The sequence below is a fragment of the Dama dama genome, chromosome 4 (genome assembly GCF_033118175.1).
Source record: "Dama dama isolate Ldn47 chromosome 4, ASM3311817v1, whole genome shotgun sequence".
Classification (NCBI taxonomy): Eukaryota; Metazoa; Chordata; class Mammalia; order Artiodactyla; family Cervidae; genus Dama; species Dama dama.
The window spans coordinates 20528089-20554534 of NC_083684.1; the positions used below are offsets into that span (position 1 = coordinate 20528089).

Here is a 26446-nt window from a genome sequence, read left to right on the forward strand (position 1 = left end):
TGGCTCTGATTGGTCACAACGCTCTGACGCTTCTGATTGGCCGGGCTCACTACCATCCCAGAGTGCTGTGGGGCACTTCCTCCTTTCCCGGCCGTGAGCCCTCGGAGGAGGTAAGTGTTTCGGAGCTCGGCGCCATCGCTGTTATCCGATCCCATCTGGCTCCATCCGCCGTCCCCGGGGTCCACCTGTTGCCAGCGGCGTCGGGCCTTGGCCCGTGCTCTGTGCCCACGCCGACTGGACTCTGCCCCCGGACCTAACTCGCTCCCTGTCTTACCCTCTCTCCAGGCCTTTCGGCCGCAGCCATGGCGCCCAGCCGGAATGGCATGATCCTGAAGCCCCACTTCCACAAGGACTGGCAGCGGCGCGTGGCCACGTGGTTCAACCAGCCGGCTCGCAAGATCCGTAGGTGAGCGACCGGGAGCGACCGCGCCCCTTCCTCCCGTCCCGTTCTCTGTGCGCCCGGCCTGCTGCGGGAGGGCGGACAGTGACCCCCCGCTCGGCTTCTCTGCGCAGACGCAAGGCCCGGCAGGCCAAGGCGCGCCGCATCGCCCCGCGCCCAGCGTCCGGTCCTCTCCGGCCGGTGGTGAGATGCCCGACGGTCAGGTACCACACGAAGGTTCGCGCCGGCAGGGGCTTCAGCCTGGAGGAGCTTAGGGTGAGTGTCGCCAGCCCGTGTCCTGAGCCCTACTGGTTGTTCTAAGTGGCACACAGCCAAGTGATGACATTCTCCGGAATCGCTGCACTGCTATGATGAAAGTGCATTTGAACCCTTTTCCATCTGACGGCTGGGCCCTCCTGGTGTAGAGGGTGGGGGCCAGGGAGTTCTCGGGGCTTCAGCTGTTTGTGTCGGGGCAGGTGGCCGGCATCCACAAGAAGGTGGCCCGGACCATTGGGATCTCGGTGGACCCGAGGCGGCGGAACAAGTGCACGGAGTCCCTGCAGGCCAACGTGCAGCGGCTCAAGGAGTACCGCTCCAAGCTTATCCTGTTCCCCAGGAAGCCCTCGGCCCCCAAGAAGGGAGACAGCTCTGTGAGTACCTGACTTCCACAGCGCCCAGCGGGGTGAGGGTGTGTAGGTCTTGCTGTGGGTCTAGCTGGGCTGCAAGGACAAAGTACTTGTCTGCAGCTTCCTATCTAAAGCAGGCTTGCCATGCAAAGTAGTAGAGTAGTAGAGAAAAGATACATAATGTGGGAGAAAACCTCGGAGGAGCATCAGACTAATTGCCTGAAATGCCAGGATTCACTAAGGGCAGGACTTGGAGTCAGCTTTGTTAAAATTGAAAGTGCACTGTATGTTAGTAGTGTTTGTATGAGATCAGCAGTGCCCATCTACATTTGTTGCTGGCAGTCATTCTCCCTGCATCCTTGGTTCACGCGTGGGTGACTCACATCTGACCGTGCCTGCCTTTACTTGATCAGGCAGGAATCCATAGGCACTCAAACAGGGGTGACAAGTTTGGGGCTCCTTGGGAGATGAGCTAAACTCACCCTTCTCTCTTCTCATTGACAAACAGGCTGAAGAGCTCAAACTGGCCACTCAGCTGACTGGACCTGTTATGCCCATACGGAACGTAAGTGGGCGTGTTGGGAGAAGGATGGATCTGGGGTCGGGTTGGAGGGATTCTTTGTGGCAGCTGGGGTCCATGTTGAGCTTGTGAAAGACCTTCCTTCTGCCCTGAGGAGAGTCAGTCGCATCCAAACAGAGGGGCCCCTTGAGGAAAGCTTTGTCGCCCTCACTTGTTACCCTTTCTGTAGGGTCCTTTCCACTCCTTGATGTCTGTGGGAAGCCCAGGCTGGAGGCAGCTCTCCATGCGTGTTTGGTGATCCTGTAGCCTGACCAGCAGTTGACAAGGCCCTTGAGGCTCCTGGGAGTGGGAGGTGGGGTGGGCCTGAACCCCTACACCCACTTTGTATCCAAGCCCCGCCCACCCTTCACATGATTTGGGCACTAGGTTGAGTTGGGGGTTACTTTCAACGAAGGAGGTAACTGTCCTAATCTTTTGGTGGCCTCCAGTCAGCTTTACTCTGGTGGGTGGATTCCTCTCCAAGGCCTCTCAGTTTGCTGACAGTTTGCTGGGCTCCCTTCTAGGTCTATAAGAAGGAGAAAGCCAGAGTCATCACAGAGGAGGAGAAGAACTTTAAGGCATTTGCTAGTCTCCGCATGGCCCGTGCCAACGCCCGGCTCTTTGGAATCCGGGCAAAAAGGGCCAAGGAAGCCGCAGAACAGGATGTTGAAAAGAAAAAATAAAGTGCTGTTGGCAACTTATGATAAACCTGCAGTGTCCATGTGACCTTCGTTGTGTAAGGAGCCAGGGCCTGGGGGGACCTCGAGGGGGACCTGAGGTGTGTCTGACGTTTGTCACAACAGTTGTGAGGGAAGCGGTTTGGTACCTGGGAGGCTTGTGTTTAGTGAGTGTTCTTGTCTGGACTCTCCAGCCCAGGAGGTGCTGTGTATTGCCATTACTATTAAAATACTATTTTCATATCTAAAGCTGACAGTTTATAAGACACTGATTTAACGTGTACACTCAGTGTATTGAAAATTCACGATCCGTCAAGGATCAGCTAGTGTGGAGGCCTGGGGGTTGAAGCCTCTTGATCCATCCATGAAAGAGGGCTCATGGGGCGCTGCCTCTGGAGGGCCCAAGCCACTGGTTCCGTTTGCTTTGTGTTTGGGATCCTGGTGAGAAGTTGGGACGCTCCCCCAGGTCAGGTGACTGCCTTCCTGTTGGAGCCCTGGCTACAGTGCTCAGTGGAGGGCACAGAGGCCTCCAGGTGTGCGGGGCCAGGGGCTGCTGTGGTTAGTGTCCGCTTGGGCAGAACTGTGGGTTTCAGGGATGGATAACCATAGTGGCTGCACTGGTAACATCGCCCGTACCTGTAAGGGGTGCTCCGGTGATTATAAATTGTAGGAGGCTAGCATTGGTTTGGTGGTGGTTGTAAAGGTTAGTTTACTTTGTTCTGTGTTTTTTCCTTGATTATTTTAAGTTAACAGGCTATTTTAAAAGATCTGAAATTTATCCTAATTTCCAGAGATTACTTAGGCTTTTTTTTTTTTGGTACCCCTTTAAGTTAGTCGTTCAGTCGTGTCCAATTCGTTGTAACCCCATAGGCTATAGCCTGCCAGGCTCCTCTGTCCATGGGATTCTCCAGGCAAGAATACTGGGATGGGTAGCCATTCCCTTCTCCAGGAGATCTTCCTGATCTAGGGTCTCCTTCTTTGCAGGCGGACTCTTTACTGCCTGAGACACCTATGCAAAAGAGCTGACAGTCCTCCTTTATCTAGGTCTTACATAGGTGGTTGCACTTAATATTTTTCTTGGTTTTAGGGTATTACAGGGGGAAAATAAGGTGTTTGTTTCATAAAACATCCAGATGTGAGGAGAATCAGTGAGAAGCTATGACCTCCCTTCTCCAATCTCTGCCTCAATCCACAGTGGTTCGTGCCCAGTTCTAGGAATTTACCAGTGTCAGTATTCTTTTTTGCTGCCTCAGCTGCTTAGAACCAGACCAGAGGACAAGGAGTGAGCTGACACAGGGCCAGCCTGGCATTGATCATCCTGAGGACTGTAGAAGCTGATGACAAGCAGGTGCTGGGTGGAGAAGTTAGAAAGTGATAATGCAGGAAGTTTTCAGGATGGAGAAAAGGAACTCAGGTGTTGGGCACCCACTGTGTCTTAGGAACACAGCAGTAACCACAAAGCAGTTTTAGCTCCACAAAGTCTTAACACAAAACTTTGTGGAGTTTTCTTTCTGTAAGTCCTTTGGCTGGTTCACCAGTGTGTGGGCACATGTCAGCCTTGGGTTGCAGCGGTGACTGGCCAGTCACCAGCCTACAGGAGGGCTGGTGAAGGGCCTGCTGCAGACCATTAGGGGAGGGCTGGCCTTCCAGATTCTTTGGGCCCACCCTCCTGGGAAAGGCTCAGGGCTTTCTTGGTCATTGCCTGTGGGGCAGTGGGAAGCTGTGTTAGACCTTGGTCCTGCCACCCTCCAGCTCTGGTGCTTTAGTTGGGCTCCCCTCCTTTTTAAGCCCTAGTTGCAAGCGTATGAAACACCCTGCATGGTTAGTTACTGCCTCTTTGAAAATTTCACCAGGAAGGATGGTGCTTCCTGGGGAGGAGGAGGCAAAACTGGGTCACTGTTGAAAGGGACTGAGGGCAGAGGGTCTGAGCACCATCCAGGAGGCTTCACCAAGAATATCTTCAAAGCCCTCACGTGAGTCGGGTACAAAACCAGGTCTTCGTCGCCTGGAAGTGCCCACCCATTGGACACTGCTGCTGCCTGTCTCCCTGGCTCACTGGCTGCCATCATTGCGCGGACTGGAAGCACAAGGGTGTCCGCCTCCTGACCTAGCCACTGGTTCACTGTCGTGTGTCTGTCCTGTCCCTTAAGTGTGGGCTGGACCCAGCAGCTTGCTTAAGCGAAGTAGCATGCTGAGATTGGGTTTAAAGGTGCAGAGATCTCACTCACCCAGTGAAGCAGGTCACCATCCTGGAAGCAACAGTATCAGTATCAGGTGGCCGGGACTCCTGGTCAGGGGAGCCGAGAAGCAGGGCAGCTCGTCCTGGACAGTGTCATGTGTTCCAGCTGGCCCTGGGCAGGTTCACAGGGGCTGCAAGGACCGAGCTAACGGCGGAGCGGCTCAGATGGCCCAGCCAACCACAAGCACTTCATGCCCTATGGTACTCTGTGTCCTGGAGAGTCAAGGGAGGTGAGAGAACTGGGTTCTGGGTAGGGAGTGGGGTCCGGGTAGAGTCCCACTGCTGTGTGACCTCACAAAGGCCATCCCCCTCTCAGCCTTGGCAGTGACACTGAATGTTCAGACCAGCTGTTTGCAGAGTGGGCAGCAGACCCGTGGGGGGAAGGGTGGGGGCTGGGGGCTGATTGTGGGAAGGTACCAAAATGACGGACATGTCTTTGGAGGAGGGTTGAGAAAATAATGGGAGGGGGAGTTTCTGCCCCCCCCAACCCAGTCCCCCCAGTGCTGCTTCTGGTGGAATGCCTGTTGTCTCAGCACGTTCAGTTGTGACTGCATGTATGCTTATGTCTTACTGTATCTGTCTCTTTGATGTGAGCATGTGTGTGGTCGGTGTGTGGGACAAAACATGTTTGCCATGTGTGATAATGTGCACATGTGTGTACATATGTGTGGCATGCTGTGCTCTTCTGGGACAGCAGTTCTCTGGGCTCACCTGTCTCATTTTTAAAAGTGAAAGACTTCCCTGTGGTCCAGTGGCTAAGGCTCCATGCTCCCAATGCAAGGGGCTTGGGGTCCATCCCTGGTTAGGGAACTCTGCCACATGCTGCAACTACAGATTCCATGTGCGACAGGTAAGACTTGGTGCAGCCATTAATAAGTAAGAGAATGCTGCAGAGTCAAAGCGATGGTTTTTCCAGTAGTCATGTATGGATGTGGGAGTTGGACCATAAAGAAGGTTGAGCACCAAAGAATTGATGCTTTTGAACTGGTGCTGGAGAAGTCTTGAGAGTCCCTTGGACTGCAAGGAGATCCAACTAGTCAATCCTAAAGGAAATCTATCCTGAATATTCATTGGGAGGACTGATGCTGAAGCTCCAATACTTTGGCCACCTAATGCAAAGAGCTGACCCTGATGCTGGGAAAGCTTGAAGGCAGGAGAAGGGAAACGACAGAGGACAAGATGGTTGGATGGCATCACCAAGACAATGGACATGAGTGAGCAAGTTCCAGGAGATGGTGAAGGACAGGGAAGCCTGTCATGCTTCAGTCCATGGGGTGGTAAATAGTCAGACATGACTGAGCAACTGAACAACAAGAGAAATACCAAATCCTGTAGGAAAACAGTCCAGTTCTGACAGCAGGGGTTCTGAGATAAAGTGACCTTTCTAGGTTAGTCAAAGAAGCACCCAGCCCATGGGTGTAAGCTTGTGAAAGACTTCGTAGCCCCACCACCTCCCGTTCTTGCAAATTTGACAGTTTCAGCGTGCCTTCCAGAGCCTCCAGAACAGGCCCACTGGGCCCTGGGGAGGACAAGGTGGAGGGTGTGGTGATGGCCTCGCCTGAGCAATGCGTCACTTGCACACAGTTTGGACATAGCTCTGCTCCCCTCCCAAGGGGCTGGGTTTTCTGGCACTTGGTCGAGGCAACCTATCTGATGCTGAGGGGGTGAATTCCCAGAAGCTCAGAGCTGGTGCTGGGGTTGGAGCTTGTTCAGCCAGGCTTCAAAGGGTAAGTAGGAGCTGGCTGGTGGTGGGGAGCCAGTGCAAGCAGGGTTCTGTGGCTTGAGAAGCAAGTTGTCTAAAACAAGGATGCTTTATTGTTGCTCCAAAAATTGGTGATGTGGAAGCATTTAAAGAGATAAAGATTGTTATTTTTCAGTTACTAAGTCGTGTCCAACTCTTTGCGACCCCCTGAACTGCAGCACACCAGGCCTCCCAGTCCTTCACCATCTGCTGGAGTTTGCACAAACTCATGTCCATTGACTTGGTGATGCTATCCAACCATCTTGTCCTCTGTCGCCCCCTTCTGCTGCCCTCAATCTTTCCTAGCATCAGATTCTTCCAATGAGTCAGCTCTTTGCATCAGGTGGCCAAAGTATTGGAGCTTCAGCTTCAGCATGGGGTTAGTTAAATACATGAGGAAGGGTCTCTTCTACCCCGCTGGCCCCCTCAGATGCCCCCTCTGAGCACCCAGGGGGGAAGGGTAGGGAGATGCATGCGGCAGGCCATTTCCTAAAGGACCAGATGGTGAGCATTTCAGGCTTTCCAGGCCACAGAGTATCCCTCTGCTCTTTCAGGGTGAAGCCGGCTTCAGACCATCCGTGAACACATAGGATGGCCATGCTCCAGTAAAACTCTAGTTGCAACTCAGTGGCTTCCAGACTTGCCCCAGGGGTTGCAGTGCCCCAGCCCCCTGCTGTCGGCCTCAGCTTCTGGAGATAGAGTGTCCCTTCAGGCTGCCAGAACAGAAACACCATAGACTGCGGACAGGGGGTGGGTGGGGGTGGGGGGGGCAGGGGGCTTATAAACACCAGATACTGAGTTCTCACAGCTCTGGAAGCTGACTCCAAGATCAATCAAGGTGCCAGCAGATTTGGTGTCTGGCTCACACATGGCAGAGGGGTGAGGGAGTGCTCTAGGGTCCCAGTTACAAAGGCAGTGGGGCTCCACACATGTGACCTAAGCACCTCCCACGACCCACCTCCTAATGCCACCACATTGGGGGTCAGGATTTCAACATACAAGTTTTGGGGCAGCACAGTCGATGGCATGAAAGACGGCCTTATGATGTAAAGAAAAGCAGCTACTAAAAAACCACACAGGAACATTTATTGAATACCTCTTTGAACATTTACTGAGTATCTACTGTGTGCTGGGCACAGTGCTAGGCCCAGGAACTCAGCTGTCAGGTGGGGCAGAGAATCCCCATGCGTGCAGTCTGAGGAGCCACATGCAGGAAGGGCCCTAAGGGTGGGAAGCAGCTTGTAAGAACTAATACAAACAGATTTGCGTGGAAAAAAAGCTGGAGGGATAAACATCAAAGTGTTAACAGTGTTTCTGCCTGGGTGCTAGAATTTCCTTTTTTTTTTTTTTTTTTTAATTGCTTATCTACATTTTTTAACTTTTCAACAAGGAACATGTGTTATTATTTCCTGTACAGCAGTAACAACAGAATATATGAAGGTGGGGATCTCACTTCCTGAGTCTGGCAGCCTGAGTTCTCGCCCCCTCCCCACCTTCTGGGCCCTCCCCTGTCCCTGAGGCCTTTGTGGGCTGCTGGGCGAGGAAGGGCAGGTGGATCCTGCAGCCCAGCAGCCTCTCTTGAGCTCTGGAAAATCTCTCCACTAGTGCTGCAGGGAGCTGCCCTGCCAGCCTCCTCTCCAGGTCAGCTCCGGAGCTGAGCCCAGGGTCACCCTGCAAGGCAGGGAGGAGCCGGTTGCTGTGAGGCTGTGGTGGAGATCCCAGTTGTTGTTTATTGCTAAGTCATTTTCGACTCTGTTGCAACCCCATGGACTGTAGCCCACTAGGCTTTTCTGTCCATGGGATTTTCCAGGCAAGAATATTGGAGTGGGTTGCCATTTCCTTCTCCAGGGGATCTTCCCCACTCAGGGATTGAACCCATGTCTCCTGCTTGGTAGGTGGATTCTTTAGCTTTGAGCCACCAGGGAAGTGGAGACCCCAGTGGGTCCATTAAAATCTCTGGACCTCAGAGACTTGAATCCCCAAACTCTGAATTCTCTTTTCCCTCTCCCCCAGGGGTGGAAATACAGTTACTGTGGTGCTGTGTGTGATGGTTAAGAGTTGAACTGTGGCTGGGTGTAAGCTCTATTCTATTGGTGGGCTGGGCAGCCCCTCCTCGTCTGTGAAATGGGGCTGCAGTGGGTCAGTTGCTACCACATCACAGTTAGCATGAACACATGCATTGGAAAGAGCTGTCCTCGGGGCTGGCAGGGGAGAGGTCCCAATGAAGTTCCCAAGGCTGACCCTGAGCCTCTGGGCATGCCACTGTGGAGCTGGGTGCCCATCTGAGCCTCCACCCTTCTGGGGTCTTAATTAAGAGGGATTAAGACCCTCTTAATCCCATAAAACTCAGAGAGGCCAGAAGCCTTGGCCAGGGTGCAAGTGGAACCGGGGCCTCTGCAAGCCGGTGAGCCCCCATGAGCCCAAGAGCACAGCTGATGGGCAACAAACATGGACTCTGGGAAGCCAGGCCAGGAAAGATACAGGAGTTGGAAGGCCCAGAGTGTCTCCAGGCCGGTAACTATCTACAGAGAGAAGCCGGCCCTCCCAACGGCTGGTGTCTGAAGCTGTTGGGACCTGGGCCAGCTTCTAGGAGGGGTGACATGGAGGCTTGAGGCAGCAGAAAGAGGCACCAGATGGGCCTGCAAAGAATTCCCCTTCCTTGCAAATTGGGCACAAGGTCTTTGCCTTGCAGGAACCCCTGGGGTGTGAGCCTGTATCCCACTGTCAAGGATGCTGTCCTCTGCATCGCACCTGTGGAAAACCCTCCTCTGAGCCGGGGGTGCAACCTTCCACTTCCACTTTCCACCTCCACCTGGGCAGCATCTTTGTCCTGTTGTTGGTGGGGCTTCCGACCCCAGGATCTTTTGGAGTCCTGGTGACACAACAGCCCAGCGTGCCCAAGACCTGGTTTCTGTTCCCCTGGCCCTTGGGTCCCCTTTCACCTTAAACCCTCTTCCTGTCTCCCACCATGGCTTTTGGCTAGGTCTGTGCCCTATTTTTAGGCAGAAACTGGCAAAGAAAATGGACTGGGAGGTGGCTTCTGCCTCCACCAAACACCTCCTCTTCTGCACAGCTTCGCTGAAAGCACAGGGTGGTCCAAGGTGGGGTGAAGCTCAGGACGACAGGGGCCCCTCCCAAGGAGCCCAGGCCTGTTCTGACTCGAATGCAGCAGGCAGATGTGGAAGGACCCCAGACCCTGACCCTCAGTGTAGACACCCCCAGGACAGCAGGGGTTGTACTGGCTCCTGGACAACAGGCTCTGGGAAGGCAGACCTGTTGTTCCTGCATCAAGTCCCAGCCTCAAGGCGCCGGGCGCACAGGGGGCGCCCAGCACATGCTTGCTGACTGAAGTGATGCCTCATTAAATGCAGCAAGGCCTGGGATTGGGGTCTGAGGGATGGGGGGAGGTGTGGATTTGGTGCTAAACTGGGCCTCTACTGGGCCCTAGCTTCCCAGGGGGGCAGTCTGCAGGGACCTGGGGCTCATGCTCAGGCCAGCAGAGAGCCTCCTGACCTGAGCAGGTCTCCAAGCAGGGGGCCCCGTGGGGTTCTGGTTATCCTGGGAGGGCCCACCCGTTTTGGACCTCAAACCTCTCGCCCTGGGGATCAGAACCCGTCGAAACCCCGGCATCCTCGAAGGGGGATGGGGACCGAGGGGGATGGGGACGAAGGGCGGGCTAAGGCCACCGCTCAGCGCCCACTCCTCCCCCCGGGCTCCGGTGCCCCCTCTCTGCCCGGCCCCGCCTAGGCCCCGCCCCTCCACTGCCCCCTCCTCTGTCCCACCCTCTCTGACACCCCCTCCTGCAGTTCCCGTGCCGTGGCTGCTGCGGGAGCCACGTGTGCCCGCGCCGGGCTGGCGTGCGGGGAGAGAAGCGCGGCCACGCCTGGCCAGGCCATCATTTCCCCGCGCTGCCGCGGCGCCGACTGGCGGACAGCCGCCCCTCGGTGGGCCCAACCAAGTCCCGGAGCGCGGGAGCCGGGAGCATGAGCGCGGGCTCGGAGCGCCGGGCGGCGGCGGCCCCCGGGGTGGTGCCGGCGCCCTGCGCCTCGAAGGTGGAGCTGCGGCTGAGCTGCCGGCACCTGCTGGACCGCGACCCGCTCACCAAGTCCGACCCGAGCGTGGTGCTGCTGCTGCAATCGCAAGGCCAGTGGGTGCAGGTAGGGGCGCGGGCAGGCGGGGGGTGGGGGCCTGGAGCTGCGGACGCGGAAGCCGAGATGGATGTGCGAGCCTAGTGGGGTGCAGAGCTGGGTCACGGTGGGGTTACCTGGTCTAGAGATGGGTGCCCTGGAGCTGTGGGGTTGAAGTGTAGGGGCTGGGTTGGAGGCGGAACCCCGAGAGGGGCTCCAGGTAGAGGGAGGCAGCCCTGGAGTGGAGGGTGCGACCCCGGGTCCGGGTAGGGGCTCCGGGGCCAAAGTGAAACGCCCAGGCTTGAGGGTGCCGCAGGGGCTCTCCTGGGGGGCGCAGAGGGGACTGGGGGACACAGGGCTTGGACCGAGGTCACGGGTCCACCTCGGACACGCGGGGCAGCCGGGAGCACCAGTCCTCCGCCGGGTACGCATTCGCAGGGCGGAGACAGCGCACCGAGGGTCCCACAGGAGGCTAGCCGGGCGCTCCGGGAGCCAGGACTCCATCTCCGAGGCCGGGACGCCCCGCCCGGAGGGCTCCCAGGCTGGCGCCTGGCTCTCGAGTTCGGGAAGAGTCGAGCCGGTACCGAGCGGCCGCGGGGTGGCCTGGCGAGCGCGGCGCGTGCGGCCGGGGTCTGGGCAGCAGCGGACGGTTCGCAAGCCTCGCGGACCTGGCTCTGGGCGCGTCCCGTCTCTCGGCAACGCGGGCTTCCCTCCGGTGCCGGGAGCGGCCGGGGCGCCTGCGCGGGGGCGGGCTCTTCACCCCAGACCTACGCTCCCGGAGGGCGGGCCGCGGGACTGCTCAGACCGCTCTGCGCCCCACGAAGCGCTTTTTCCGCCACCATCTCACGTGAGACGCGTGGCCTCACCTCGAAAGGGCAAGAAGTCGGGGGTGAATAGGTGAAGTCGGGCATTGAGCCCCCGGAGAGCTGGGGGGCCGGAACTCGAACCCGAGTTCTCCCCAGCCTCCAGCGCTCCCCCTGCGACGGGTCTCTCCGCGCACGCGCGTCCCTGGCCTCGGTGGCCGCATACAGCTCGGGCGGAGGTAGGGAGGATGTTAGGGGCACGTCTGAGGTACAGCCGCTGAGGGTCGCATAGTCTTAGAGATGCGCTGCGCCAGCTCCCTGGACCGCACTGCTCCCTGGCTATGACCTTGTGCTGTTTTTTGTCATCTCTGGACCACCAGCCTCCTGACCTGAGAAACCCTCCAGACATCGACTTCGGGGGCAAAGGATCTGCTGGAGGGGCCCAAGCCCCCATTAGCCTTCATTGATTGGCCTCAGTGCTCCGTGGGGGCATATGTCTCTTGAGAAAGCACATAAACACCCTCATCTTGGGTGTGGGAGTTTGTGCGATTGTGGAGCAGGGCACAGAAACCTACCTCCCCAGCCCAGATTGCACTTTGATGGGTTGGGGCCCAAGTTGGAGGAGAGAGCTGAACCAAGGGGTTATCTCTGCAATCCCTGCCACCCCCCCTCCCCCCCCACTCTGGAGTCTCCCTGCCTGCCCACCTGGGTGCTGGAAAAATATCTCTGCTTTAAGGTTTGCCCAGCCAGGTTCCAATCCAGCTCTGTCCCTGACTTGGGGTGCCCTTGGACACCCCTCCCCTTCTCTGAGCCTGCTTCCCCATCTGTGGTGTGGGGATGGAGGAGGCTGTGGGGGCACGAGACGAGAAGCTGTGGCCTGTGGCGGCTAGAGAACTGCGCCTTTATCTCAGGGAGGGAGGTGCCCAGGGTTCTGGGGAATGACCCCCCAGGGGACAACCGGAAGCCTCGAAGCAGCAGATGGGTCTTGCCACAGCACAACCTGGATGCAAATCCTCCAGGACCACCCAAGGGCATGTGGGTGGGACAGGGGACTCCATAGGCTACAGCAGAGGTACAGGGTCTCCAGGCAGCGCCCCCCGGTAGAATCTTGTCCCCCTCCTCCAGGGCTCTGCTCACCCCGGGCCGCTTGCAGGTGGGCAGAACCGAGGTGGTCCGGAGCAGCCTGCACCCGGTCTTCTCCAAGGTCTTCACACTTGACTACTACTTCGAGGAGGTGCAGAAGCTGCGCTTTGAGGTCTACGACACCCATGGGCCCAGTAGCCTGAGCTGCCAAGAGGATGACTTCCTGGGGGGCATGGAATGCACTTTGGGGCAGGTGGGTGCCCCGTCCCCATGCTCTCAAAGGAGAAGGGCAGCATGGGCACCTCAGCAGGTGCAGTGGTGGTCTGGGGACAGCAAGATTATGCACCAACTGTGTACCAGGTGTTCTGCCTGGCTCCTAGCTCCTTCTAAAAAAATGTCTTTTAGTTAATTTAAAAAATGTAATTTGGAACTGGGTAATATAGTCATATGGATCTAAATTCAGAAAGTATAACAGGCACACTCTGGGTGTCTCCTTCCTGCCCTGCCCCCAGGTTCATTACATCCTTCTGGAGAGAGGTAGTCTTATCAGAGCAAAGGGACATATAGTTTTTTCTCTATATATACACTTTTTAAAAAATATTTATTTATTTGGCTGTGCTGGGGTTTAGTTGAGGCATGTGGGATCTTTGTTCCCTGACCAGGGATTGAACCCAGGCCCCCTGTACTGGGAGCATGGAGTCTCAGCCACTGGACTATAAGGGAAGTCCCTATATATACACTTTTAAAAGCACAAATGCCATACACTGCTCTGCAGCTTGCTTCTTCACTTCCACGACATAAGGGAGCCCTTCCCTTGCCTGTCTCCATGGCAGTGACTGGTCTAAGGGACCCTGCATCCTCCAGTGAAGTCATTCCCATTAGCTCTATGATTGTCAGTGAAACAAAAGGTCTTGCCTCCAGCCAAACTGCTCAGCACAGGCTCTGGGCAGAACACTCCATGTGTCACACATTCGATTCTCATGAATACTCTGAGGGCTTTTTAATAAGGTATAATTTACATACAGTAATATGTGTAGACCTCTAGGGTTGGGATTGATGGGCTTAGACAGTTGTACACACCTGACCACCGCCCAGATCACATAGCACATCTTTGTCATCCAGCATGTCCCCCTGCTTCTCTCAACCCCCTCCCCCTATAGTTTTGTCTGTTCTAGAACATTGTGTCCGTGAATCACACAGTATGTTCCCATTTGTGTCCGACTTCTTTTCCCCAACATGAAGGCCATGTGACTAATCTCCATTGCTGCCTTGAGCCTCTATCAGATAAGAGGACTGAGATTTCAGCAGGGTCCACCCAGTGCTGGCCTCCCACTTCCCTCACATGCAGGGACACACAAGCACGGACATCCATGTGCAAGCATGTGTGCACCTATGGGTGCAGATTCATGGACACATGTATGGACATGTATGTCTGGATATAGACGTAAACTCTGGATTATGGGAAGGCCACCCAGTGCCACCAGGTCTGCAGGGCCGGCCAAAGGTTTGGACCCTGGCTTCAAATCCCAGTGGTGGCCCTTGAGTAAGTCCTCGACCTCTGCCTGAATCTCCACTTCCTCACCTGGGTGGTAGGTTTGGGGAGCCAGGCCACCAAGGGTGATTGGGGGCATTGGGAAGGAGACTGGGAGACCTCGGGTGGGGTTAGAGTCCTCGGAGCAGGTGCGGACCCTTCCTGACCCTCTGACTTCCAGATAGTGGCCCAGAAGAAGGTGACCCGGGCACTGCTGCTGAAGTTCGGCAGGAACGCGGGCAAGTCCACCATCACGGTGAGGCCCCGCCTTCCACCGGCCCCTCCCCTTCAGGCCCCGCCCCTTCGTCACTGAGGCTGTGGGGGGGACGAGGCCCAGGCTGCCCGGTGTCTAGGCACCTCCCATAGACTGGGAGACTGGGCGGCAGGGCGGAGAAGGGTTGGAGTGGGCCAGCTGAAGACGCTCGAGGGGTCAGGACCTTCTTGCCCCCTCCACCCAGGTGATAGCCGAGGACATTTCCGGGAACAACGGCTACGTGGAGCTCTCCTTCAGGGCCAGGAAACTGGACGACAAGGTGTGGGGTGCTCCCCTGGAGCCCAGCTCCCCCTCCTGTCAGGGGGTGTCCACGAGGAGACAGGTGGCCGCGGAGTGGAACGCACTCGGAGCCAGGGCGGCTGTGCTGCTGTCAGGGTCCTGTTGTGTGACTGCCCTCACGGCTTCCTGTGACAACTCTCAGGGGCTCGGGGGGTCCCAGGGCAGACAGTAGAGGAATTGGTGGGAGCCAGGCTCTGGGCTGGAAGTGCTGGGGAGCCAGGGTGCTGGGGAGCTAGGGAAGCTCGAGTGGGTGGGGGGGGGGTGGAGATGCTCTCAAGGAGGGCTGGGCCCTCACACCCGGAGAGTGGCAGAGCCTGGCCCCCAACCCGGCTTGCCAAGCTCATCCTTTGCTCCTCTGGCAGGACCTCTTCAGCAAGTCAGACCCCTTCCTGGAGTTATACCGGATCAATGATGATCAGAGTGAGCAACTGGTGTACAGGACAGAGGTGCGGGGTCCCCGCCCAGCACCCGGGGGTAGCGTGAAAGCACAGAGGAGGCTGCCCCTAACCCTCCCGGCACCTCCCTGCCCGCTGCGGCTGGAGGGGTCTTGATCCCCAACATCGCCATCCCCCTTTGAACAGGGAGCAGCCAGGCGCGGGTGGACCTTGTGTCCTAGGGTCAAGGATCTGCATTTGTTGTGACTACCTGCCCATGAAACAAGATCCCAGTGACAGCAGTGGGAAAGCGTTTCCTTTTGAGATAAATTAATTTGAGTAAAAAAAAAAACGGCTATGCAAGGAAAGGAGTCCAGGTGGTCCCGGAATGTGGAGGAAGCTACAAAGGGGGTTCTGGATGGAACGAGGTTCGAAGATGCAGCTCTGGGCTTGCAGGGTCCTGCCTGGAGCCTGAGGCCGGGCCCCCTGAGCCGCCCGCCCCTCCCGGCCCACAGGTGGTGAAGAACGACCTGAGCCCTACCTGGCAGCCTTTCAAGGTGTCTCTGAACAGCCTGTGCAGCTGTGAGGAGTCGCGGCCTCTCAAGGTGGGTGGGGCTTTGCGCCGGGAGGATGGGAGTGTGGCTGGGAAGGGGCGGGGCGGGCGGCTGGAGCGGGGCCAGCCCCGCCAGACCACGCCCTCTTGGAGTTGAGAGGTGCGGGATGGGCGGGGGTACTGGAGAGGCGTGGTGGGGAGGGGGCAGCCTGCCTGCAGGGCCATGAAGACGCCCAGGCCTGGGACCCCAGAAGGGCAGACCGGCTGAGTCCCGGGCTCCCCAGGGCCTCGTTTGGGATTACGACTCCCGCGGAAAGCACGACTTCATCGGAGAATTCTCCACCACCTTCGAGGAGATGCAGAAAGCCTTCGGGGAGGACCAGGTGAGCCGGCCTGTCCCCCAGAATGCTCTGGGGCGCTGGCCCTGGGCTGAGTTCCCCAAAAATGCTTGTGATGGCTTTAGAGAGGCTAATGACAGAGCATGACAGCCATGCCCGCTAGGTGGTCAGAGTAGGGATCACCGGCCTGTGTTGGACAGACTGACGCCAATGGGCAGGGCTTCAAGGCCTCCCCGGCCCCTTAGGGTGGGGTGTTGGGCGCTGGCACTCTGGGGTGGGGGTCTCTGCCTGTCCCTGTCCCCCAGGCCCAGTGGGACTGTGTGAACTCCAAGTATAAGCAGAAGAAGCGCAATTACAAGAATTCTGGGGTGGTCATCCTGGCAGACCTAAAGGTGAGCCTCAGCCCAGGCTGCAGACCCTCCCCCACCCACCCACTGTATGAGGTTGGGGGGCAGTCCTGCTTCCACCTGAGCTCTGCGGAAGAGCAAGCTCGGCAGTGGCAGGCCACTCCCTGGAATCTCCCCCATTGTCAGATGGGCTCAAGGGCTCTTGTGCCCCCAGTGCATGGAGGTGGGTTAGGAAATGGAGGGGAGGGGGAGACAAGAGAATAGATGGTGGGGGGAGATGGGCATGCAGACAGCCTGAGGGCCTGAGAGGCAGGGACTGAGGCTGCTAGGCTCCTGCCTGCCCCAGCTGCCCTGGGGGAGAGCAGGTCCCAGCAGCCCCAGAGGCCCTGCCCTGAAGCCCCAGCCTCAGTCTCCCTGGGGTGGGGACCCTGAAAGCTCTACAGGGTGTACTCGTTCCTGGACTACGTCATGGGCGGCTGCCAGATCCACTTCACGGTGAGTCTGCACTCTCCACACCGCCTGTGGGCTGCATCCCAGAGGATGGGTGGGGGGGTCGGCGCCTGGCCCCACTCAGAGCCCCTTTGACACCCGGGGTGGATGTGTGCAGAAAAGGCCCCTCTGCAGGGCCTGCAGGCCCCTTCCTTGTGACCCCTCCGAGCTTCTTCAAGTGACAGCCAGAAAGGCCTGAGGGTAGTAACTGGGCAGGAGGACACAGGGGACCCCGTCTCAGAGCTTGCTCCTCCCAGGCCCTGCCCAGCCCCTCCCCCCACCCTTGACTGCAGGAGGAGGTGCTGAGGGTCCACTGTGACTGCTCTGCCTCCTTGAGATCCCTGGCTGGTGTTGCCACAGAGGTGCTGGCTGCGCCTGGGGACCCAGGAGCTTTGGGTTGGCCTGTCCCTTCTCCTGTGATCTGGCCAGCACAGCATCAGACCCTTGGGCTTACATCCCCGGGGTTTTCACATCCCTGGGCAAGCAGCTTCCCCAGGCCTCGGTGTCCTTAGCTGTCAGATGGGGTGCAGCTGCCACCCAGGCCAGGAAGGAAGGCTTCAGGCTCATGATGCCGTGGCCTCTGCAGGTGGCCATTGACTTCACGGCCTCCAACGGGGACCCCAGGAACAGCTGCTCCCTGCACTACATCAACCCCTTCCAGCCCAACGAGTACCTGCAGGCCCTGGTGGCCGTGGGAGAGATCTGCCAGGACTATGACAGGTGCGCCGGCCTCCTGGGCTCTGCAGGGGTCATAGGGCAGCGCCCCAGGGCCTGAGAGGGAGATGGGGCCGCCCCCCATGGGGGTCCGAGTCCTTCTCGCAGACACAGAGCAGTAAACTGAGGCCATGAAGGGGCAGGGCTCTCGAGGCCTAGGGAGTGATGGGGCCAAGGTCCCTGCATCCAGTCAGCACTGCCCCTGCCTGCCTGCGAGCCTGGTGGCCTCCCCACAGGGTCGGGCCCACAGCTCTGGGCCTTAGTTTCCCCCATGTGGTTCGGGGCACCTGGTCCCCTGGCTCTGTTGGTGTCTCCCCAAAGCCCCCGTTCCCTCAGTGAGGTCGGGGGCCCTGGGTGATGAGGCGGCCTCTCTTCCAGCGACAAGAGGCTCTCTGCTTTGGGCTTTGGAGCCCGAATCCCTCCCAAGTACGAGGTAGGAGAAAGGCCGGGTCCCAGGGCCCCAGGGGAAGCAGTGCGATGTGACAGGCGGTGGGGCAGGGGGTGGGGACCTGTCTTTGACCTTCCAACACTGGTGTTCTCAGTCAGCCCTGCGGCCCTGTGAGGAGAAGGGGGACATTCGCCTGGAATTTTCCGCTTAGAAAGGGTGTCTGACTGGGTTAAGCAGAAAGTTTGGGGGTTGGGGAATTATTGGCTAATACATCTCAGAAGCTCCAGGTCCTGCTGGATCCAAGGCTGGCCTTCTGCCCTCTGTCCCCAGTGACCCCCTTCCACAAAGGATGTTTCACATGGTGGCCCCGGGGGCACCAAACCTACCTCTCTCAGTAGTTGGGGTGTGGGGTGCTAGGAGGTGGACCCGCTGACCAGTCCCTTCTGCCCAGGTGTCCCATGACTTTGCCATCAATTTCAACCCCGAGGACGATGAGTGCGAAGGTAGGAGCGTGAATGGCCCAGGGTGGGGGTGCGCTGGGGCTGTGCTCACACCCCTCCCCCCACAGGGATCCAGGGTGTGGTGGAGGCCTACCAGAACTGCCTGCCCAGGGTCCAGCTCTACGGCCCCACCAACGTGGCGCCCATCATCTCCAAGGTGGCCCGCACAGCCGCGGCCGAGGAGCGCACGCGTGAGGCCTCTGTAGGTGCCTAGTGCCAGGGCGGGTGTGTGAGGAAGGGCTGCCGGCGGCCGCTGGGGAGGAGGGAGGGGTCAGGTCAGGCGGGGCCGGGAGGTGGGTAGGGGGAGGCTGAGGGAGGGAAGAGGGGCCGGAAGCAGGAGTCCCGAGTCTGGACCAAGTGAGGTCGGGCGTGGACACGCCTCGAGGGCCCCAGAGGCAGTGAGCTGAGCGCTGCTCTCTGCCCAGGAGATTCTCGCCCTGGAGGCTGATCTGCTGTCTGTAGTTGTTGTACATGTACTGTTATTTTGTTTGCATGGTCTTTCTTTTTTTTTTTTTTTTGGCTGCGCTGTGTTAGCTTGTGGGAAAATAGTTCCCTGACCAGGGATTGAACCCAGGCCCGGGGAAGTGAAAGTGCCCAGTCCTGGTTCACTGGACTGCCGGGGAAATCCCTCTGTTCTTAATTCGCACAAGTGGTAAGACGCTAAAGGCTGCCTCCTACATTAGGGTTCTGTAGACCTGCCTGAGGCAGGATGACTCTGTTGCCTTCTTTTAACCTTTTATTCTGGAAAAAAAAAAAGAATAGTCAACTTCATGGAAGAATAACGCAACACCTTTGGCCCATCCTTTCCCTGGACTCACTGGTCAGCGACTTCTTGCCCTGTTGCCTCCTCCTACTTCTCTTCCTCCCCTGCCCCCATCTACACACTGGTCCTGTCTTCTCTCTGAATCACTTGAAAGCAGGCTGCTGGCCTCCTGAACCCCACCCTCCCCCCAAGTTCTTGGTGTTGATCTGCTCACAAGATCCTGTACAGTACTGTTTTGCAGTCTCACATCGAAGGCGACCCCCTCCTCTTGTCTCAACCCAGCCTCCATCTGTCCCCATGTGTCCTTGTTCCTCACTGTCCCAGGACCTGTCCTTCCCGTGTTCTGGTCTCCTGATCTGTTTTTTCCCCTTTTTTTTTGGCTGTGTCCTTCAGCATGTGGGATCTTAGTTCCCTGACCAGGGATTGAACCTGCAGTGAAAGTCCACTACACCACCAGGGAAGTTCCCTGTGGTGGGACTGGGCTGTTGCTCTCAGCCTTGCTCCACCCTTGGGACTTGCCATCACCCAGTCTCTGGTGGTCCCTGGTCCCGCGCCCTAAGTGGGGGTGGCTCTCCCAGACACACAGCCCCCAAAGGTAGGGTCGCAGTGTCGCCTCCCACCCCTTCTTTCCTCAGATCCAGGCGTTCTCTTCTACTGCACAAGTATCAATTTCAGGTGGCTTAATTTAGATCCAATACTTTAGTCTATAAAATATGCTCCAATTGCATTAATTGCCAAAAAAATAATAATTTTATCACAATATTATTTCTGGTGTAGAATCCAGCCTGGAGTTAAGGATTACAGTCAGCTTTCATGTTCTTGTATTGTTTTGAAGCAAGTTTTAGACACAAAATTTCATCTGTAAATGTCAGTATAAACCTCTGAAAGAGGTACAGTAGGGTCCCATTATCACACCTAAAGACAGCGTCAGTTCCCGAGTATTAAGTGTCCAGCCGTCTCGTCCACACCATGGTGGATTTTCCAGGAGGCACAGGGTTAAGATAAGGGGGCTGGGCCTGACAGTGGGTGTGGCCATCCTGCTGGGGACCCCTGCCTTCTCCTACAGGGGTCCTCTTGCCACCCCCTCATTAAAGAGATCAGCGTGTGCATACAGTAGGGTCCCCTGCTGGAGTCTGCTGACCATGCCTTTGTGGTGGCCTTCATGTCCCATCTGATTCCTCTGGGAGGAGTTAAACTCTGGGGGCCTCAGGTCTGCCTCTGTCCTTGCTGGGGCTCAGACCCTTCATCTTAGCTGCGTGAGGTGGATGTGGGTGGAGGCTGGACGGCATCTGGAATCCCCTTCCCTGAGCCTCCTCTTGAACTTTGCCCTCACCCGTCTTCCTGTCCCATGGAGAAGCCCTGTCCCTTCTGGCTGATGCCTCCCGGGGCCCCGACTGCAGTGGTCCCCGGGTTCAGGTGACGCTTCCATTGCAGGCGGTGATGGTGTGCTGTTTGCACTGCTGGCAGATGCAGGGCTGTGAGGTCTCAGTGGGTGCTGCCCCTCCTCTGGGGGTGGGAGGAGGGTGTGTGGGGCTCAGGGCTGGGCCAGGCACTGTGGGAATCCACCAGCCCTGGACAGGAGACTAGCCATCCCCCTGGTCTGGGGGCCCAGAGGGGGTCCCTGGGAGAGGGTACCCACTTGGCTAGAGCTGGGCGGGCTAGTGGATAGTCTGGCCGGCCTTCCAGCGCTGGAGCTCCAGGGTGATTTTTGCAGCTCTTCTGTGTTTTCTCTCGCCCAGATTTTTAGTAATGATTGCTGAGTGGTTTTGTTTTTTTCACACTGAAAATGGACCTTTATTTGAAACAAGCCCCAGTCTGTCATGTGCAGACACACTGGGCACTGGGCCAGACTGGGCCAGAGTGTGTTGTTTGAAATTTCAGTGTCTCTTTGGGGTGTGGGAGCCCCTCCCCACCGAGGGCTGATGATCCCTTCTCCTCTGGCCTCAGACCTGGGTCAACCCCGGCTCCCCTAGCCTCAATGTCCCCACCTGTAAGGTGTGGCCACATCCACCTCCAGGTTAGAGGGAGCATGTGGTCACAGCTCACTGTGATTCCATGTGTGTGTGTGTGTACACCTGTGTGCATGTGGTACGCTTCTGCGAATACATTTTTAGAAAAGCTTGGCAACCGTGGTCACCCCCAGGCGGTCTGGTTGGTGGACTTGGGGTTCAACTGGGGGAGATGCAGCGGCCCTGCAGGGTTCCCGCGGCCCCTCCTCCCCTGTGCCCCCAGCAATACTACATTCTGCTGATCCTGACGGACGGCGTGGTGACCGACATGGCGGACACACGTGAGGCCATTGTGCGCGCCTCCCACCTGCCCATGTCCATCATCATTGTTGGGGTGGGCAACGCCGACTTCACCGACATGCAGGTGCTAGACGGTGACGATGGTGTCCTGCGCTCCCCACGCGGCGAGCCCGCCCTCCGCGACATCGTGCAGTTCGTGCCCTTTCGGGAGCTCAAGAGCGTGAGTGCCCGGCGGGTCCCTCGGCAGCATTGTGGGGGCTACAGGCACTGAGCCCCCACCCCATCCTGAGCAGTTTCAGCCCCTAGAAGCCTTTGCACTATGAGAAGTGTCCATGGACGCCCCAGAGGGCAGGGTGCCCCTCAGGCAACCACCTCTCTGGCTTTCAAGCCTCTGTGATGCAGTAGGAACTGTGCGTCACATGGACACACACTCGCAGCTTCATGGGAGGACCTGGGCATCCGAGGGGCCTCAGCCACTCTGCCCTGTGCCCAGAGCAGGGTCACACCCACCCAGAGGGCCATCTGTGCCCCCGCAGTGTCAGCAGGGGTGGACTGTCCAGCCACTGCAGTCTCAACCTTAACACAGGCTCACCTACCTGCTCATTTGGTGAATTCCTGGTTGTGGTGCCTGGAGCCAGGGGCTCTAGGGAAGGGGGCTGGATGTGCGTAGGTGGGAAAGGGGGACTAGGGGATGGGAAGCTGGCTGGAGGCACATTGTCCCCACACCCAGGCGTCCCCCGCGGCATTGGCCAAGAGTGTGCTGGCTGAGGTGCCCAGGCAGCTGGTGGAATACTACAGCCACAAGGAGCTGCCTCCGAGAGACCTCGGTGCCCACGCCTGAGAAGCCAGCTTGGGCTCTGCTCTCTGAGGACCCATGGGGTGGCCAGGATTGTGTCCACCGTCTGCCTCCAGCATCCTCCACCCGACTCCCCAGGGGCCTCCCATCTTGCAGCCCAGGCCCACCCTCAGCTCCTGTGACCCTGCTGCCTGGTGGGCCAGCCCCCAGGCTGAAGGGTGAAGAGGTCCCAGGGGCACACCTAACCCTACCCCAGCCTGGTGGGTGGGGAGGGGGCTGGGGGACAGCTCCTTTGCTTCTGATCTTCACTGGGGAGAGTGAGCAGGCAGTGCCCTGTCTCTGAGAAAACCCTGGTCCCCCAGACACCTGTCCCTGCAGCCAGATTCCTCCTGGTCCCAGCTGCATCTGCCCTTGTCTCTCTGTCTGTGGGGTCTGCGGGGGTGGGGGAGGGGACTTAGGCAGAATAAAGTGTCTTGTCCTTGCAGCGGCTTTGTGCCTTCATTGCCCACCCCCCAACCAGCAAAGGACTGTACCCCACTGGAGGGGTGGGGCGTTGTGTTTCTGTGCCCTGAAGCCTCACACTAGAGTAGGGAGCTCCTCGGCAGGTTCCCCAGGTCCTTCCTGGACTGAACCAAGGGCCCTCCTGGGAATTAAAGGGTGCAGGGGGCAGTGCTCCACTCTGGAAAGGGCCAGTCAGTGCGATGGCCACCCCAAGCCAAGAGCCTCCCCTGTTCCCTGCCTGAAGTCTATACCAGCCGGGCTCAGGTGGAGAGGGCTCCAAGCCCTGAGCTTTATGAGGACCTACTGGGTGCTGCATGGTGTGTGCTCCTGTCAGGGGAGGGGACACCACTTGCAGCACCTCCCAGCTCTGTGGGCATGGGTTTCCAGTTGAGATTTCCCCCTAAATTATCTTGTCTGGGAAAAACAGACTGTTCTGACCCTGAATGCAGGCCCACCCACCCCTGCCTCTATCCATTCGTCCATCCATCCACTCTGGGGGCCTATTTTTAGCTCCTGATTCATCTCTTGTTCAGCAGGGATAATGGGCATCGCCATGGTAACCTGGCTACCGCTGAATTCTGGAAGGGCTGATTTTGGTCTCTTCGGGGGTGAGAGGACACCAGAGATGCAGCACCCCCCCCCCCCATTCACATCTGGGAGGCAGCAGGATTGCAGGCTGGGGGACACTGTGGCCCTGAGGAGGGAGGGTCAGTGTCAGCAGAACCCAGCCACTGAGTCTCGTGTGACTGGGCTGCCCTTTCAGGAGCAGAAAGCCTCGGACAGTTCCTGGGCACTGATCAGGGGCAAAGCCAGCAGGAGCTGGTCAGCTGAGATCCCTGGGGAGGCAGAAGCCAAGAAGAATTGGGGGATGGGGGAGTCCATGCACAACAGTGGGGGCAGTGATGGCCCAGGGAGCTGCAGCCTCGATGGGCTGTAGCCTCTTCCAGAGCACGTGGGGCCGGGAAGGGCCAAGGTTCAAGGCCCCAGCCTCTCCTCTCCACCTTGGATAGGAGTGGAATCGGGGGCAGCGCCGCTTTCAGGGCATGCCCTCCTAGGGCCAGAGCATGTGTGGACGGGAGGACCACGGGAGGCAGCCATGGGACCTGGCCTGTGGGTGGCCTGGCTGGGCACGTGCAGGTGAGGGGGAGCCGCTGGGGGGGTTGGGGTCAGGAAGGCATCAGCCAACTCAGCTGTAAGGACGCGAGGAGTGTTTCAGCCAGCGCCCAGCCCAAGAAGGTAGCCAACTCTGCCCAGAGGCAATAAAATAATAAATTGATTATGGCTCAGGGTGGTTCAGATAGGCACCAACCGCTCTCACCTCCTTGGTAACAGCAGCCCTGCTCTCTGGGGGTCCATCTCCCAGTCGATGTATTTAATGGGCCTGGACCACTGTCTGAGTCCCAGGGTGGACATGATGCAGACCTGGCCACTCAGTGAGCGTGCTGTTCTCTGGGCATGGTGATTGGCTCTGGGTGGGCACTCCACCTTACTGGCCAAAGGGACTGGGTTCTGAGACTTTTCTGCTGCTAAGCTGGTGAATGGGCACCAGGAGCAGCTGGTGATCACTGCTGCAATGTGGGCAGGGCCTGCCTGGGAAGGAAGCTGGCACAGAGGAGGTGGACAGAGCAATGGTTCCGGGGCACGGAGACCTAGCTCCTCCCTTTCCGCTCGGGCCAACTGGGGTCAGAGACGGGGCTTCTGTCTCTTGCCACCCACAGAGTCTGGCCCACAAGGATGGCAAATATTCCCAGTTCACAGACAAGGAAAGCAAGGCTCAGAACAGTTGAGTGACTTGCCCAGAGTCACACAGCTGGCAGTGGCAGATGCAAGACCCACCAGCCCCGTGCAATTTCTTGGATTTTCACTTTTCAGTGCAAGACCCTCCATCAAGGGTTCTGGTATCCAGATGGGCTCCTAGGGAGGGAAGACCCAGACAGGGCAGTCAGAAATCCTGACAGCTGGCGTGGAGACCTGCAGACGAGATGCCAGCCCCTAGCTCTTCGGCACCACCTGTCCTGGGTTGCAGCCTCACTCTTGCTCACAACAGTTGAACGTGGGGTCTGTGGGGTTCAGAACAAGTCGACCTGAAGGTGTGCTATGGACTGGGGCTGCTGTGGGAGGCACCTGGGCCTGACTGTCTTCAGAAGTTGCTCCAACACACTTCTTGGAGCAGCTCCTTCTTGCAGGGTGGGCTTGGGATTCGTGTAAACCTATGGTGGTCAATGACTTAAGCACTGGTCCAGAGTCAGGTTGGACACCTGGTCCCACTCTCCTCAGCCTGCACGTGACCCCCTTGCTTCACTTGGGGGTGTGAAAAGCGAGCGTGTTAGTCTCTCAGTCGTGTCCAACCCTGCGACCCCATGGACTGTACCCTGCCAAGCTACTCTGTCCGTGGGATTCTCCAGGCAAGAATACTGGAGTGGGTTGCCATTTCTTCCTCCAGGGTATCTTCTCAAACCAGGGATCGAACCAGGGTGACCCTGAAATACTTGACTGACCCTCCCCTGGAGAAGTGGGGTGTATAGTGCTTCCCCGTGAATCCAGGTAGCCTCAGTGCTGTATGTCTCCAAGGCTCAGTTATGGACACACACAGCACCGTCCTGGTCCCTTGCTGTCTGGACAGGGGCTCGCCAGAGCCTGTGACACCTTCCTGGACTTTTGGGAGAGACCTCACTGGGACTATCACAATCCTTTCCTGTATTCCTGACCTCTAGAAATGGAATGAGTTCGTCCGTGTTTGCTGGTATGCTAAGCCACCACATTTTGGGGGTAGTTGGCTCTGCACGTTCTTGTAAGGACTGCATGGGGGGAGGGTGTACTGGGCCTGAGACAAAACACCTGTTGGTAAATAAATATCCATTTCCTGAGGGAGCAGGGTGTCCTTTCCTTGTTCCGAGTATCCTTAGTTGTGGCTGTCAGCCTCGCCCTGTGCGGGGGAGGACTCCAGGCCCAGGCCCCCACCCCCGCGTCCTCAGAGTCAGCCGTGGGCCGAGGGAGCAGAACCCTGAAGCTCCAACCTGCTCTTTCCTCTGCTGCGGAGACGAAGCTGAGCAGGAGACTAAGTGCTCTGATTGGTGTGGGCAGCAGGGCTGTCAGACGCTAGGCACAGGGCCATGGGCAAGAGCCCTGCTTCCCCGGCTTTGGTGTCTGCCCCCGAGTGAGGGCACCCGGGACCCCTGCCCAGCACAGACTCTCCCCGACTCAGACCTGCAACAGCCGCCGAGCCCAGGGTGAGAGGACCCAGACCTGGTTACCTGCCAAGGCTGTGGCTCCCTAGGCTGCTGCCCTCTGGGGATTTAACTTCCAGGGCCCTCAAGCCTGAGGCTCCGTGAAGACTCCTGGAGGCCCCGGGCTCCGTCTGGAGGGGGCAGCCGGCCAGTCAAAGGTTCAGGTGGTCCCAGCGAGGAGCCCGCCTCCCATCCCACCCTGGCCGTCAGCCACAGAACAGGGACACGGCGGCTCCTGCCTCTTGTGACCAGGGTCTGAGCCACCAGCTGTCAGCCCCGGGCAGTGCAGGCCTGTGGTGTCATAACACCAGCCCGGTTAGTGGGTTTTTCAGGTATGGGATCTCAGGACCCCAGTTCTTCACTCTGGGAGAGCTGATGGACACAGATTCGAGCTCTGAACTCAGAGCCGCGGGTTCTCACCAGCTTCCCTCTCTGTGTGGCCTTGGGTTCCTGAAGGGGTGAGCTTCCCTGAGGCTTATGACTGACAGTGGGGAAGGGTCGTCAGAGCAGGCACCCCCTGTTGCTGCCAGGCCTGGGTGCTGGCTGGCGCTGAGGGCCCCGGCTGAGTGGCCAAGGGAAGGCGGGAGGAAGCATGTTGGGGGTCAGGGACGGGGTCAGTCAACATCCTGGGGAGGGGAAGGCCTTTGGACAGCGCTGTTTCACGCTTGTGCTGGAGTAATGTGTCCAGTCCCCACATCAGGGAAGGGAAGGGAAGGGAAAGTCCACATGTCCCGGGGGCCCCTGCAGCAGGCCCCCAGCTCCTGGGGGAAGACCAGCAACCGTTTCCCCCATCCTCAGGCGTCATGTGTCTCCAGAAAAGACACGTTCAGTTCCTCAACCTGGCCTGTGGATGGGGGCCTTACTTGTAAATAAGTTTTTGCAGGTGTGA

General features: G+C 58.1%; 2 protein-coding genes and 1 non-coding gene across 4 annotated transcripts; all 3 read left to right on the top strand.

Annotated features, from left to right (window-relative positions):
• The first annotated feature begins 3 nt into the window (after positions 1–3).
• On the top strand, positions 4–2272 carry RPL13 (ribosomal protein L13). The gene is made up of 6 exons (XM_061138379.1): positions 4–110; positions 286–406; positions 514–655; positions 856–1029; positions 1514–1570; positions 2089–2272. Exons 2-6 carry the CDS (start codon positions 303–305, stop codon positions 2245–2247), a joined length of 636 nt encoding a protein of 211 aa, XP_060994362.1. The 5' UTR covers positions 4–110; positions 286–302; the 3' UTR covers positions 2248–2272.
• On the top strand, positions 717–800 carry LOC133055325 (small nucleolar RNA MBII-202). Its single transcript, XR_009692614.1, has one exon. It is a non-coding gene; the product is annotated as a small nucleolar RNA MBII-202 (small nucleolar RNA).
• A 7932-nt stretch (positions 2273–10204) lies between the features above and the next one.
• On the top strand, positions 10205–22126 carry CPNE7 (copine 7). 2 transcript variants are annotated; one of them, XM_061134341.1, is made up of 15 exons: positions 10205–10378; positions 12305–12487; positions 13947–14021; positions 14224–14298; positions 14681–14764; positions 15208–15297; positions 15530–15640; positions 15889–15975; positions 16366–16425; positions 17006–17139; positions 17512–17566; positions 17973–18024; positions 18090–18223; positions 21017–21253; positions 21764–22126. In XM_061134341.1, exons 1-15 carry the CDS (start codon positions 10205–10207, stop codon positions 21872–21874), a joined length of 1662 nt encoding a protein of 553 aa, XP_060990324.1. In that variant the 3' UTR covers positions 21875–22126. The 2 variants fall into 2 exon arrangements, with proteins under 2 accessions (XP_060990324.1, XP_060990319.1); XM_061134336.1 differs by having other exon boundaries at positions 15530–15628.
• Positions 22127–26446: the final 4320 nt, after the last annotated feature.

Coding starts and splice junctions, on each gene's coding strand:
- RPL13 (XM_061138379.1), top strand. CDS start 303: ATGGCGCCCAGCCGGAATGGCATGATCCTGAAGCCCCACTTCCACAAG. Junction 407..513: donor CCGGCTCGCAAGATCCGTAG/GTGAGCGACCGG, acceptor TTCTCTGCGCAG/ACGCAAGGCCCGGCAGGCCA. Junction 1,571..2,088: donor CTGTTATGCCCATACGGAAC/GTAAGTGGGCGT, acceptor GCTCCCTTCTAG/GTCTATAAGAAGGAGAAAGC.
- CPNE7 (XM_061134341.1), top strand. CDS start 10,205: ATGAGCGCGGGCTCGGAGCGCCGGGCGGCGGCGGCCCCCGGGGTGGTG. Junction 12,488..13,946: donor TGGAATGCACTTTGGGGCAG/GTGGGTGCCCCG, acceptor TCTGACTTCCAG/ATAGTGGCCCAGAAGAAGGT. Junction 18,025..18,089: donor CGAGGACGATGAGTGCGAAG/GTAGGAGCGTGA, acceptor CTCCCCCCACAG/GGATCCAGGGTGTGGTGGAG.